Source organism: Lepidochelys kempii, chromosome 9, assembly GCF_965140285.1.
Source record: "Lepidochelys kempii isolate rLepKem1 chromosome 9, rLepKem1.hap1, whole genome shotgun sequence".
NCBI classification, from domain to species: domain Eukaryota; kingdom Metazoa; phylum Chordata; order Testudines; family Cheloniidae; genus Lepidochelys; species Lepidochelys kempii.
In genome coordinates, this window is record NC_136388.1 from 96,434,348 (window position 1) to 96,446,627 (window position 12,280).

The 12,280-nt window shown below is 41.3% G+C and overlaps 1 protein-coding gene across 7 annotated transcripts in view; it reads left to right on the forward strand.

The window, feature by feature from the left end:
* FGF13 (fibroblast growth factor 13) overlaps positions 1–12,280 on the forward strand; it is a 350,687-nt gene that overhangs the window by 68,878 nt on the left and 269,529 nt on the right. For 5 of the 7 annotated variants that reach the window (XM_073358426.2, XM_073358428.2, XM_073358429.2 and 2 more), the window contains one exon: positions 3,340–3,384. The exons of the other annotated variants lie outside the window; for them this stretch is intronic. In XM_073358426.2, coding sequence (XP_073214527.1) covers positions 3,340–3,384 — 45 coding nt within the window. The remainder of the gene's footprint in view (positions 1–3,339; positions 3,385–12,280) is intronic. 7 annotated transcript variants of the gene reach the window in all.

Consider the following 12,280-nt stretch of genomic DNA (forward strand, 5'->3'; position numbering starts at 1 on the left):
CTAGTTCTGCTCTAAGAACTAGCCAGCTGCCTCCCATTATTGCCACAAGGCCATAAGCATGCCAGTTTCAGACTGCTGTGAGCCAAGGATATTTTGGAACAGGCAAACGAGGGGTTCCTTAGAGATGGAATGCAGGAAAGAACTCATTAGGAAGGGCTGAGCTGAGGAACATAGTCTTCTAGGCAACCAGGTCTGACTTCTGCAGCTGGATCTCCCTCTTAGCAATGTAAAGGCTGCCCAACTGAACAGAGCCCACTAAAGTGATTAATAATACACTGCAACTTTAAGTGTGGCAATAAGACACAGACTGAAATTGTTATGCTTATTAATCTTCACACTGTGATATATGTAGTGAATTTAGCATGATATTTCAAAAGCCAAAGGAACTGACTACAAACGTACTTATTTTAAAGTTATCAGGGAATCTCGGTGCTTTCAATAGCAATAGTATTTTAAAAGCCTTCCCTGCCGTTGCTCAAAACAGGCCTAAAAGTCCTAAACTGTAGCACCGTGAGAAGACAAAATGCCATTGGAGTTACTGGGCTGATACTAATGTACAACCCACAGAACTGAAAGCAGAGTCGGAGGCGGCACCTGCATTGGAAGTGAAAGTCAATGAAACACTGAGGCTCTGTTGAGGAAATTCAGACTATTTGGGTCAGGTTTAACCCTGAAGCCGCTGAATGTTTTTATGATCAAGGTTACTAAACGTATTACAGGATTCCCCACACCCTTCTGTTTGGAAAGAGGTGGATGAATGTGTTTTTTCCATTCTCCTTGGGAAAGGGTGCCAGAATTTTGCCAATATGAAGGTTCCTTTGGCAACTCTGGCAGGAGCCTGAGCTCTGCATATAATCTGCCTTAACTGAGAAGTTTGTAGCTGTTTCCATCTCTGCTAGACAGGAGTAGCCCGTGTTGATCACTGGCCCTAGCCTGTACTTAGAGCTGGACTAAACTTTGATAATGGAACCGGCAACAGTGTGAATCCTCACGGATGGTTACAGGTTTCGTTTTGAAATCAGAACATGAGGTTCAAAAGGACCTTTTTTCTTGAAGATTGGGAACTCTTGAGAGAGAGTAATAAGTGTGGTCTAGGGATCTTCAGGAAGCTTGAAGACTCAGCTAGGTTTTATCCTTCTTTGTCTGCCCCAAAATCTGTGTTGCCATTCTGTGGGGAGAGGGACCTTCCAGGCTGCAGTTCCCTTCTTCCTCCCAGTGTTCTTGGGAGGCACAAACCTTGCCTCCACCCAGAGTTTCAAGGGTAGCTTCTACTCACTTCTCCCATCTGAACCCTATGGAAGTCAGACAAGATAGGGTCTAGAAATCCTGCAACCCTTCCATTCAGCAGTTCTCATCAATGCTTCTGCCAGTCCCATTCTTGCCACTCCCCATTCTCCTCATCCTATTCTGGGGCCTGATGTGCTCCAGGGTGTATAGCGTGGATGTGGCATCGTCCACGTTAATGAAAGGAACCCCACCGTAGTGCCCTGAGGCGTGAAGTTTGGCTAACTGTGTCCTGGGATGGCACATTCCCCTATAGCCATTCACCTTCAGAAGTACCGGTGCTTGGCATTCTTCTCGACTCAGGTTGTTATGGTGAAGTACAAATATGAAAGGCTGAAAATGATGCAGTAAAGTGCTCTGCAGCTCTTGTAAAACATATGTCTGAAAGATTCAGCAAAAGCCGACATTCTTTTAAGGCATAAGAGTTCTTATTGTCTATAGTCCTGTGTAAACAGGATCAAGCTCTTATGACAGCAGTTATCTATTGCCTTCTGATGGTGCATTTGCCATAGCTGACTGAGTTGCTACTATGAGAATAAGTTCAAACTAAACTGTTCTTCTGAACCATCAATAATCTTCTAGAAAGAAATACAAGCAGAACACATAGGTCTGCAGTTGCAAATTAAAGCTGCTCTTCCTGTTCAGATGCCTTCTAATCTGTACTGGCTAGGCTGTCGGGGTGGTGCTGAATCCGCAGAAGGGATCTACAGACTTCTCTTCCTTAGTGATTATTGTGTTTCCTTCATATGCCATAAACAATGGTGATGCCAGAAGTCATCATTTGGGTTTCTCTTTTATAATTGTCTTTTGCATATGACTTATTTGAAATACGATATAGCTAGTTTCAGAGTAGCAGCCGTGTTAGTCTGTATTTGCAAAAAGAAAAGGAGGACTTGTGGCACCTTAGAGACTAACCAATTTATCTGAGCATAAGCTTTCGTGAGCTACAGCTCACTTCATCGGATGCATAAAGTGGAAAATACAGTGAGGAGATTTATATACACAGAGACCATGAAAAAATTGGTGTTTATCATACACATTGTAAGGAGAGTGATCACTTAAGATGAGCTATTACCAGCAGGAGAGTGGGGTGGGGGAAGAGAAACCCTTTTGAAGTGATAATCAAGGTGGGCCATTTCCAGCACATTTCCAGGAGTTAACAAGAATGTCTGAGGAACGGGAAGGGGAATAAACAAGGGGAAATAGTTTTACTTTGTATAATGACTCAACCACTCCCAGTCTCTATTCAAGCCTAAGTTAATTGTATCCAATTTGCAAATTAATTCCAATTCAGCAGTCTCTCCTTGGAGTCTGTTTTCGAAGTTTTTTTGTTGAAGAATTGCCACTTTTAGATCAGAAATCGAGTGACCAGAGAGATTGAAGTGTTCTCCGACTGGTTTATGAATAAATGTTATATAGCTAGTGTTTTCTCTAGTTAGGTAGCTGTATAGATCTGTTAGTGATCAAACAGCACTGACTGAAGTTTCTCAAAATTCCAGATCACTACAGACTTACCCTGTGAAATACTGTTTATATATGGAGCATGGTCTTAGCATATTACGTCATTCCCCCTTCTTGGATTTGTTTCTGTTTTTTAAATCTTAACGTGTTTTGTAGTACAGCTCTCTATCCTGCTATAGTCACTGACAAAGCTACTAGGTTAATAATGTTTGCTTCCTCCTACGCACTGAAAGGGCAGAAGGTATTGCAAAGTGATGCCTCATCTTGTGAACCAAGAAGTGGGAACGCTTGTTATAATCGCACCTGCAGTGGCTGCTACTGATCAGTGTTACTTAGCATTTATGCTGTGACTGAAAAGCTGCAAGCTTTAAATGCTCTCTTTTCTTGTATGTTGATGGAGGTGCTAGCTATGAAAGCGGTATTGTATCTGCCAGCCAAGTGTACCACGCTATGGGTCGGAACACACAGTTCTTAACCAATGTTTCAGTTGCTAAAAAGGGTGTTTATGGGCTATAAGGAGGTAAATGTTGTTTGTGTTGTTTTGTTTGTTTGAATATGGTATTACCCACCATATGTTGCATGCTTTCCAAACAGAGCAAGAACTATCCCTATCCAGAAGAGAGGACAGTCCGAAAAATGGTACAAGTACACTTTTTAATCCTGCCTTATGTATTGTTGGGTTGCTGGTCTAATGAGATTTGAGGATGGGTTGCTTTGCCTGGACATTCGTCACTAACAAGAATAAGGTGTGCTGTTGTCTGTTATCTAGTTGCAGCTCTTCTCCCCAGAGGCAAATGGTGGTGCGTTATGTACTGTGTATATGGGTGTCCTATGTACTGTAGAGCATACAAGGCCCAAGCTGCCCATGGGCAGAATATCCCTGGAAGTGTAATGGGAGTTTCACAAACTGATTGCCTGATCCAAAGCCTGTTGAAATAATGAGTGTTTTTTCCAGTGACTTCAGGGCATGGGATCAGAGCCTAACTGCTTCTAGGATTGGGTTCAGGATCTGTAATACACTTTGAGCTCTTTCGGAATCAAAAGTTATGTATGTATCATTATTTTTAATGCTTTGGTCTTGCTGTTGAGCTAATATTGAGGGATAACTGATAAATAGTTCTGAGCACTTTCCGCAGCATTTATACTCACCAAAATGTAGGATTTGCCAAGTACAGTGAGCACATAATTCATGTTCAGTTGTTTGCTAATTCCCATACTTGACTCATATTTTCCCCTTTTCATAAATCTAAGCCAGTACAATACTATGTCTGAGAATTCAAATGCATCAATGTTGGGGAGTTTGAAATAATGTTTCCCACACCAACCATAACTTGGCCACATTGCACATTTACAGTAGGGCCAAGAATTAACCGCATATAAAGTCATACAAAATAATAATTGTACAATGGTAACACCGTGGGGTCCTAGTCTTGGATGGGGACCTCATTGTGTGAGGTATTGTACAAATGCAGAATGAAAATATGATCCTTGCCCCAGAATAATTCCTGATGGCACAAGATTGCTTAGTGGTAACTCTGAATTGCATGCATTTAAATGTTCACCTGTTTTGTTGCATTAAGTCATGCCATTGAATTGGACTATATGATGTTTAGTGGTGGGAATTTATTTATTTATTTTTGCCATGTGCAAAACTGAACAGCAGAGGGAATTTTCATAAAACATTGAAAAATAATTCAGTCCAAAACAGGGATGTCACGGTTTCAGGGCTAGCTGTGTCTGTGACCCCTCTCTGGTGTGCCTGAGTGCATCTCTGTGCGCTCATCTCTTTCAAGGTGGAATTCTGTAATTCTCCTGCTTTTCAATAGGGTCTCTGGGTTATAGTCCCCGTGTGCCACTGTGATTTCTCAGCAGGTCCAACTGGCTTTGGCCCTGCAAGTCTTCCCTTTGGGAGCTTTGACCACCAGTGAATACAATGGCCAGCTCATTTTACGAGAGCTAAGTACTGTTTAATCTTAACAGTAGGAACAGTAAAGCAGAAGAGGGGAAAAGATTTAAAGCTGCCTGTATGCATGTCTGTCTTGCCTAAGGCTTACCAACCCCTGGAAGCTTAGGAAGGCCAGGCTGCTTCAGACCTTCTTGCAGAGCCTGTGTCTTTGTCAGCTTGGTCTTCATGAACAGCCCCTGACACCTACCTCTCTCCTTGAGTGCGTCACTTTTTAATCTTTAAATCTGTCTGTTCCCAGCCTTGGCAAGACAGCTGGGTAAATCCAGGCTGAAGCCAAAGAAGTGGGATATTCACAGTTAATGTTAATCACCTTGATGTAGTTACCAGGAGATTACTTATTTAGCGGTATCGTATGGCCTTCCAGCTAGTTTCCTAACAGCCCTGCTATTAAAGCGAATCAACATATGAATGCAGTAAGCAAAGCATTCCAATAACCCCACATAATCATCCAGTAAATATTGCCATAATCTGGTGACAAACATTAGTCATAAATAATACAGAACAGCATTCTTAAATGATCGCATATCAGCCCCTTGTCCTTCACAGGGGAATTTTTTGCCAAGCTGTTAGTGAAATGAAAGGAAACCATTTTGCTTATGAAAGAAATGTTTTTCAAGCCTTTAATTACAGTGTTCACTATATCATGACAGCGCAGTTTATCATGCTTATAAAGTAAAATGGAGCCCACCTTTAGATCTGTATTCATTTTGGCTAAAGAAACAGCGATGGGAAAAGAGAGGTATTCATTTACATTTGTCCTCATCTCAGCTACCTCACCAATACATTTGAATGGACGATCATTCGATTGCACCCTCAGACTGCTGTTTTTCTGATTCTGGCACTGCAAGTGTGCAGAGACAGTGTGTGTTGTTGTATGCCCTAGAGTGTTGCACCCTATACGGTGTTTTATCTAGTGAAGATTTGTTTAGCACCCACTTGGTTATTTTGACACGATTCATTTTTGTTTAAACTAAAAGAGAAAACACCGAGGGATTTGGAGATCAAATCAACCCGCTTAAGAAGCTTCCAGAAATTCTGTAGACAAAGCCAGACTCAAACTAGACAGCTACAGACTAGAACACTAGCAGTAACAGTGTTTTGCTGTTTGATTGTTTCCAGTTTCTGCTAGCCAATAGGAATCTATAAAACTTATGTTGTTCTCAATTACCTATGTTCTGCAACTCATGCTGTTTAATTCTTGCATTTACTGTATTTTCAATATTTGGAAAGCCTATGAATGTGTAAAATTTGAAACAGACAGTGGTAGGGTCCAGAGTCCATTTAGCCCTGTTAGAATGTCACCAAAGGGGACCTCCAAAGCAAAGAAGGGTATTACGTTCCCAAAGCCTAAAAGATTGTGCTGGAAAGATCATGTTTAATATCTTTTCACCTTCTAGGCCATCTGTTTAAAATGCTACAAAGGCGCATTTCTAGGTTGTGAAAAGGTAAAGAGGCTGAAGCTTGTAAAAGGTTAACAGGCTCCTGACAGCTAGGGGGTACCATATAAAATTACTGGAAGTTGAAACTAGAGAAATTCAAACTGGAAAAAAAGGCATGGACTTTTAATGGTGAGCATAATTAACCACTAGAACAGTTTACCAAGGGTCATGGTGGATTCGCTAACACTGGCAATTAAAAATTAAGATTGGATGTTTTTCTGAAAGATCTGCTCTCGGAATTATTTTGGGGGAGTTCTCTGGCCTGTGCTATATGGGAGGTCAGACTAGATGATCACAGTAGTCCCTTCTGGCCTTTGGATCTGTGAAAGTAGAAGCTAGGTAAAAGCAAGACTAAAGGGAAAGATGTTTCTCCTCCTCTCTTGGTTGGTTGACATGGGTTTCATTGCCCGGTGATTTTTTTGCTTTTGTTTTGTGACTGTCTTGTGGTTCATAGAGCAAGCCCTAAGGAAAGGCCCTTAAAAAGGCTAATGCTTTCAACTGTATTTCTCTTCCCTGGCTAGGGTAACTGCCCACCAGTTTCACAGGTGAATGATCCTGCTTGTGGATGTGGAATTGTTCATGGTCTTTATATGTAGAACAGTATGGCCAAAATTGAGTAGATTTTCATGCAAAAATACTAATAAAATAATGTCTGTATGAGGAACTTAAATCAAAGCCATAGAGCAATTTTTTTTTATCACAGATTTCTTATTGTGGCTGGAGTATGCATTGTGCAAGTTGTCTGCTGTGAAAAGACGTGGGGTCTCACGTGTTTATTGTTGTCTAAGGACTGTAGTTTGCATACTGCAATAAAGGTTAGAAGGTTTGAAACCATCAGAGGAATGAGATTCTGGAGCACAGGAGTAGTGGGGGGCAAACCACACAACTAGTTTTAAGATGGAGCTTGATAAATTTATGAACAGGATCATATGACTGGGTTGCATATGACAGCAGGGGACTGGACCTGATGAGCCAGGAGGTCCCTTGCAGCTTATGTAATATGTAAATTCTTTGATGACCTGAGACACATATATATCCTGTGTCATCTTCAGGGGTGTCTTTAACTTCTTCCTTCTTCTGCTTTAAATAGAAGATAATATGGAATGAGTTGGATTAAAATTCCTTTCTCCTTGTTTGAGTTCCAAAAGATATCACTGTCCAGCCCATCCTGTGTCTGTTCTGTTAGGGGTCAAATGGCTCTGAAAGACTATTTCCATACATTTCAAATTCACTACTGTACTTTGATGCATCATCGATATATAGTATGTGACAGGGCTTGAAGTAAAACTTTAGTCTATAAATATCTTTCCTGGTTTAATAAAGTGAAGGACGAATTCTCCGCAGACAATTATACTGAAAAAGTCACCATGCTGAAATATCCAACTTCAGCAAAATATACATAGCGGAAGCTTCAGGAGAGGAAACAAATTTGTTCTGATGGCTAGATTGTTAAAAATCCCATTTCCATTTTGTGTTGTGTAGTTATTTTTTAATGTGAACCAGTTAGGACCTGATCCTAAAAACCCACACTCATTCGAGCAATTCCATTGATGTCAAGGGAAGAAGCAATGCTCACAAAAGTGAGGGGCTGCAAAATTGGGCCTTTGTTTTGTTGCTTCACTTATCGGTGCATCTCCTCCGTGAAATGCAAAACATCTCTATTGATGTAAGATGTGGACACTCAAGGAAAACACAAGAACTCTCAGGGAACTTGAAAGGAATGAAAAATAAAATGAATTCAGCTGTATCAATTGGCCTTATCTTTGGGGACCATCTTGCAGGGTTTTTTATGTTTATGGGCTTATTCTCTTTGGGCCTTGTTCTCAATGTCCCAGTACCTTGTGTAGAGCTGGGATCAGGGGAATGTTGCCATTCTGATTTCTCATTTTGTGTTCATTTGGCACATCTGGAAGGGCAGTGAAGAATCAGGCTCTTCATGTTCTGCTCTCTGCTCTTGTCCCATTGTCCCTCTGTTCTGTTCAATGACTGCCCATTTGTTTTCTCCTAGTACACAGTCTACATCTACTTCCCTTCCTGCAGCCAAATTCCTATTTTCTTCTTGAACCCAAGTACCTCTTGTCCTCACTACTCTCTCATGCTTGCTCTCAACTTAGCCTCCCTCCTGATCTACCTTCCACTGCTAGTCTGCCTTCATGAAGCTTGGATATTAGGAAAAACTTTTTCACTAGGAGGGTGGTGAAGCACTGGAATGCGTTATCTAGGGAGGTGGTGGAACCTCCTTCCTTTGAGGTTTTTAAGGTCAGGCTTGACAAAGCACTGGCAGGGATGATTTAGTTGTGGATTGGTCCTGCTGTGAGCAGGGGGTTGGACTAGATGGCCTCCTGAGGTCCCTTCCAACCCTGATCTTCTATGATTCTATGATTCTGAGCTGTTGCTGCATGTTTTTGTTGTTATTGGCATGATTACTGTCTACAGCCCTAGAGATCTTGGGTCAGAGGTTACCGCCCTCTTCCCTTCTGAGCCTCCATGCTAGCAGTTCTAGTCTGTAATAATTCACCTTTCTGTCTCACCAGTGCAGCTTGAGAAAGTCTGACTCAGGGAATTCTTAGTAGTAGGCCCATTCCCCTGGAAATTGTCTACTGGAAATATGTCTAAGTCCAGAAAGATTCTGGGCATCACATCTTTTTGTCCACCTACCTCTCATTCTGGAATCCTTTATATTCAACCTACAGTCTAGGTTTTCTCGGTTTCTGTTTGTTAAAGTTGTTATGGTGGGGTCGGGGGAGGAAAGGGGCCTCGTATTTTGTTGTTAGTCTATGCCTTGATGCTCATCACTGTAGTATCTGGGCGCATTCACAAGGTGTCGATTAAATGCAAAAATGTATTTATCAAAATACACTAGGGTTCTCCTTTGCCCCCTTGAGTTACCATGGTGATGGGAGTCTTCTAATTATTTAATAACTGTTGATATCCAAACACAATAAACATTTAACAAAAACAAATAAATTGTTTATGATAGGAATAACTGCATTATGCCAATCACAATGTAGTCAAAATTTTTAAAAACTATCCGCAAAGGAAGACCTAAAGCGAAACTTTTACTAGAGAGCACTGTTATATCTTGCAAACCCCCTATAGCCTGGGACACTGCAGACAACAAAAACAGCATCTGACATGGTGTGCAACAAGTGCCACTTATTGGAGAAACAAAGAACTGCATATCAGATTGACCATTATATCAGAAATAAATCACAGGCTAGTATTGGCGAGTCGCATTCTGAGCCAGAGAAAAGAGGCAATCTGAAAAGATCAGTCATATGTGTATGGCAGAGAAAGTATTGAACAAACCGCAGCTTACTTAAGTTCCAGACTATCCAAGAGCACTAATAAAAGTCCATGTGGTTAACAATAATATACTGCATGCAACAGAAAGTGGGGAGAGGGAATACACTGGAAAGAATACACCTCTGCTCTCACAAACCAAGATGGAAAAGTACAGAAGTGATTTTGGAGAGGACAAAGGACACCTAGGTAACTAAAAGGTAAAATCCCTCTTAAGGCAAAGCCAAAAGAAACACAAACACACTCAACCATCAATCGATCTATAGTAGACAGTGATTCTGCTTTGTGACCCTCTTATCTAACCTATATACAGAGTCACTACAGAAACTAGTAAGCATATGGATTTTGGTGTCCTCAGTATGCTGATGACACCCAGCCGTACATTTTCATTTCTTCATACTTGCCAAGCAGAAAGATGGTGTCTTCTTCTCTCAGAAATGGAGCTATGCAACCTGCTGATTCGTTTCCTGACATGTGCTCTGCCAGATGCTGCACTATCAAACCAACTAGAAATTTCAGCTAGCATAGCTTGTCAGGTTGTTTGTTACATAGTGTTTCTTGCAGAAAGCAAGGAACACCGGTGAGCCGCCATGCTCTGTACAACCTATCAGCTGTTTTCCAGATGACATCTGAGGTGTTTCTATTCACCCAGAAATGCCTAAGTGGTTTGTGTCTATCTGAGGCACCATCTCTCTTTCCATGTAATGCCGTGGCAGTTACCGGTGTCTGAGTCACCTGACCTTACAACCTCCTGGCATAATCAGAAGAAGGTTGACAGCTGGAGCTCCTCCACAAAGCGTCCTTAGCTGTGGACTTGCGTTCCTGTCTTGGCTTGCCAGAACCCAGATTTTCTGCCCTAGTGGGGGACAATGCAAGGCTCATTTGTTCTTCCAAGTTGTAATTGGAGGGGGTTAGGGAACAAGATGAGGGATGGTCAGAGAATTGTGATGAGGAGTCCCCATTGATAGGAATATTTGGTGCATGACCCTTTTTAAGGAGATCTGCTTATGATTTGTTGGCTGTATTTTGATAGTTTGGTGTGTGTTTATGTATATAATGTGCTTTGAGATAAACACAAATAAAAATACATAAACGTAAGAAGCTAGCGAAACAGATTATTCTTTCTACTCTCCATAACAAAGCACAATGCCAAATGGAAGCTGTCTTGTATTTATAGTACAATCTGAGACTTTATAAGCCACTCAGGAGATAGCAGCCTTTCTAATAAGATTAGAATAACTGTATGAATTAAAAATGGTGTATTTTAGTAGTATCTTTAGCTAATAGAAAGTTCCCCATCTCAAGGAAGAGTTGAAAAGACAACTTCTAAAATCTCTGAAAAAGGTTCACCAGTTATTGAATTCCGAGACACAAATGATTTAATTGAGCAATTGTGTCTTGTGTATGCTCTTATCATGGATTGAAATAAATTGTGCTGCTTTTCAATTTGCATAATATGCTACTTATCAAGTGCCATACAGTTCATAGCTTGCATTTCACACTCAGCGATGCACAAAATACAGCCTTAAGGCTTCCTCCTGGAAGGTGCCGAGTGCTCTTGGTTCCCCCTGATGTCAGGGAAAGTTGAGGGCACTCAGCACCATGCAGAAGTGAGCTCCAAATGTGGATTGAGATTAGAAAAATTATTCAACTCAGCGCGGTTATAAATCCAGAAAGCAATGGACAGGCATCTCCAGCACTATATAATTATATAACAGATTCTTAGTAGGGCTCTATTATTGTTCGGACTCCCTGCCCGCCTCCCATTACACTTCTGTGTGGCTACCAGAATCTTGGGCCCAAGCATGCAAGGGTAATCAGGTGCTATGGGAACACTACTTCCTCCCCTGATCCTAGGTAGGAAATGAGCGGAGCCAATGCAACTATGCTAGTGAAGTAGAGAGAAGGGAGAGAAAAATGCCTCTTTCCCACACTGCTCCTGGGGCACAGTCAACATCTCAGTGCTTTGGGATAGCTCAGTGGTTTGAGGATTGGCCTGCTAAACCCAGGATTGTGAGTTCAATCCTTGAGGGGGCCATTTAGGGATCTGGGGCAAAAATTGGGGATTGGTCCTGCTTTGAGCAGGGGGTTGGACTAGATGACCTTCTGAGATCCGTTCCAATCCTGATATTCTATGATCCTATATTCAGGAACCATATGACCCACCACTGAAATGCCACCACTTTTGGGGTGGAAGATGACAGATGTTTAAATCGTACAAAGAAGGTGAAATAAGAACAAATACCGTGTCCAAATTAAACTACCAAATAACTGTATAAATATCATAGGCCCTGTTCACAGCCAACCCCAGTCCTCTGCAAGACACGAGCAGTTCCCATTGACTTTAATGGGAGCTGTTCATTTCCTGCTGGGGAGAGAACCTAGTCATTTTTCTTAGTGAAAAGTAAATGTAATATTTGATTTTAAATATATATTTTAATATGAGTTCTGCACAGACACAAGAGCCAACCTGATTTATTTCATTTACCGCTATACTCCTCTCAACTGAATTATGTGTAATTGTGTAGACATGGTCACTTTAAATATTTTATAGGCTTGTATAATGTAAGACAGAGTGCAGCCCGTAGGGCCAGCAAGAAATATTACTATATAACTTAATTTTATTTCAGCAGTTTAATAATTCATTTTAACTGGATTATGAATATCAGCATGCACACACTTAATTTACATTCATAGTGTTGGATCAACTGTGGTTTTGCTATAGCATTTTAATAGGTGAAAAGGGGAAAGAGGGGCCTCAAAACAGCCAACTTGAGTTAGCTACTGAAACGTGTGGGATAAAGTTGGGTCTCCTAGTGTTTGCTGC